At 54.1% G+C, this 2,602-nt stretch overlaps 1 protein-coding gene across 1 annotated transcript in view; it reads left to right on the plus strand.

Moving 5' to 3' along the window:
• The first annotated feature begins 935 nt into the window (after nucleotides 1-935).
• CTNNBL1 (catenin beta like 1) overlaps nucleotides 936-2,602 on the plus strand; it is a 49,394-nt gene continuing 47,727 nt past the window's right edge. Inside the window, exon 1 of the mRNA XM_017735579.1 lies at nucleotides 936-975. Within this exon, the coding sequence (XP_017591068.1) occupies nucleotides 936-975 (40 nt within the window). The remainder of the gene's footprint in view (nucleotides 976-2,602) is intronic.

Raw genomic sequence — 2,602 nt, forward strand, 5'->3', positions numbered from 1 at the left:
GCCCTGTCAGCCCCCATCCCGGCGGGGGGAGCCCTGTGAGAGCCTGTTAAAATGCATGAGCCTATGGCAGTCGCTCTGCTGCCCAGCGAGGCTGAACCGAGGGAAGGGGCTGCAGGCAGCTGGGCCGTGGTGGGGGACCTGGGGGCTGTGGGGGTCCAGGGCCAGGGTGCAGGTACTGTGGGGGTGCCAGTGTCCCCCTCTGGCAGCACAGAGGTGTCCTGGCCAGAGCTGAGCCAGGTGGGCACCCTGTGGGGTGCAGGACCCAGTCACCCCCATGTGCCAGGCTGTTGGGTGGCTGAATCTTCTCCTATGCAAAGGCTCATTTCCCATTCCAGCTCTGACTTGTTCCCTTTTTCTCATTTTAATAAAGACGAAAGCATCCGGAAACGTGGCTGCACCCGCCAAAGAGCGAGATCTGACATAATTAAAAAGTGGCTTCAATCAGGCTGTTTTCCTAATGGTTTGTCATATCAGCCCGCACGGCCCTGCACCCCCTGTGCTCCCAACCCCCTGAGGCATCATTTACATTTCTTAATAACCCCTCATTAATATTCATGACGTGGGGAGGGTAATAACGGCTGAGTGCACACTACTAATTCAATTTCAGCGAGCCTCAGTGTGTTTAGTTAATCACCGGGGGACCTGGGTTACTCAGTACAATTATTTATTCGGAATTAGATCTTGAGGCATCTGGGTTGAAACCTGAACTCGGAATAAAATTAAGCCAGGAATCTCCTCCTCTCCTCCTCCTCCCACCGCTGCTCCCAGATGCGGTTCTGAGCATCCCCTGCAGCCCTGCTGTGCTGGGATGAGGCACTGGTGTTTCCTTGTGGGCACCGTTGCAGTGGCTGGGGCTTCTCCTCATCCTCTGCTCTTGCTGGGTCCCGGCTCCTCTGTGCCCATCCAGGGAAAAGCGTCAGGAAAGGCCTGGGGACATGGTCAGCCCCGAGGGTGGCACCCCATCCCCCGTGGAAGGTGGGTGCCTGGGAACAGGTAGCCAGGATTTCTGGAGTCCTTGCCCTCCTGACCAGGCCAAGTCCCAAGGTTTGCTCCACCCTATCCAGAGCCTTCAGCCCCCTCACCCAGCTTTGTTGCTTGTTCCACCTGGGAGAGGCTGGTGCCAGCACCCAGGGCAGCTGCTTGTCTCCATCCTTCATTTATTTCCTTGAGAAGTTTTCTAGTATTTTGATTTTGCTTCTGGTTTCGCTTTTTTAATTCAATATTTTGTCCCTGTGCTCTGACTCACCTTATTGGATAAAAACTCCGTTATTGAATCCTGCCCGGATTCAATACTGACTGGATGAGAATTGGGTTTCCCAGGCAGCAATGCGGTGCCTTGGTTCCTCAAATTCCTGCTTTTGTTTTTTTGAGTGTTCCCCCTGGCCTTTGAGTCCTGTCAGGGAGGTGAGTTGAACATTTTCTATCTCTTTGTTTGACAAGAAGCTCGAGGCGAAGGCGCTGGCTTCACTTGCTGTGCTCCGGCTGGGGCTCCTCTCTTCATCGGAGATTTTTCCCTTTGCCTTCCCCCAGCTCCTCGCAGAGCTGTTCCACTCAGCGGGAATGAGGTGGAGGAGAAGCCTTGGGGCAGGAGCAGGGCGTCATGCTCGGTGTGTGTCTGTGGATGGTCAGTTCTTGTCCCCACTGCTCTCCGTGTGTGCTGCGCCTGCTCGTTGTGGTTTTCCCTGGATGGGGGTCAGGCTTCCCAGTAGCTGAATCCTGTGCCCAGTATGTGCCAGTACCCCTCGAGGGTTTCCAAATGTGGTGGTTTCACAGCTGGGGAATTATCTGAACACTCAATACCCCAAAGCCGGATGAGCTAATAATTATCTTTTATTTATCTCATCTTTAACATGCAGATTTGTTGAGTTAATTTTGCCATGACCGATCTCCTATATTTTCTTGAAACAATGGGGGATGCGAGGGACTCCTTCAAAAACATTATATATTTTTTTAATTTTCTGACTGTTCTCAAACCAGACTCCTGCTGAGATAACTGCGTAATAGCTGCGATCGGTATGAAAAATTCTTTTAGCTCAAAACTGGTTTTTAAAGCATAGTCGAAATAAATTCAGTAGGATTTTGGCCGAGTTGACTCTCCCTAATTATTCATATTTGTTAAATTGAGAAATGCCTCAGTCTGTCTGGGGTTGTGCATCTTGTGGAATCACAGAGCGATTTGTCACGACCTCAGCAAACAGAGGGGCCGTCACGTCGCTGCTGCCGCACTCAGAGCCCAGTTATTGGCCTATTTTCAAGGTGACAGCGGTTAATGACGCCGGGTATAAATAGAATTGTGTTGTCAATAAACGCTGCCAACAGCCTCCTGCATTCCCGAGCGCGGCTCAGCCCGGGACGCGTTTTCAGAAGGTTGTGGGAAAAGTGTCACGAGAGAAGCTGATCCTCAGCGTCCCGGGGGGCAGCGCCCAGGGGCGGCTGCGGGGGGGGCTCTGCTGGGTGCCAGCAGCCCCCGGCTCGGTGCCAGCAGCCCCCGGCTCGCGGGGCACAGCGGGACCGGACCCCCGGTCCCCACTTCGCCCGTGGCCCCGGGTGCTCGGGGTAGGGACGGTCCCCCTGTCACCGGGGGGACGTCGTGGGGGGCTCG

This window comes from Corvus brachyrhynchos, unplaced genomic scaffold, assembly GCF_000691975.1.
Source record: "Corvus brachyrhynchos isolate BGI_N302 unplaced genomic scaffold, ASM69197v1 scaffold10, whole genome shotgun sequence".
In the NCBI taxonomy this organism is placed as follows: domain Eukaryota; kingdom Metazoa; phylum Chordata; class Aves; order Passeriformes; family Corvidae; genus Corvus; species Corvus brachyrhynchos.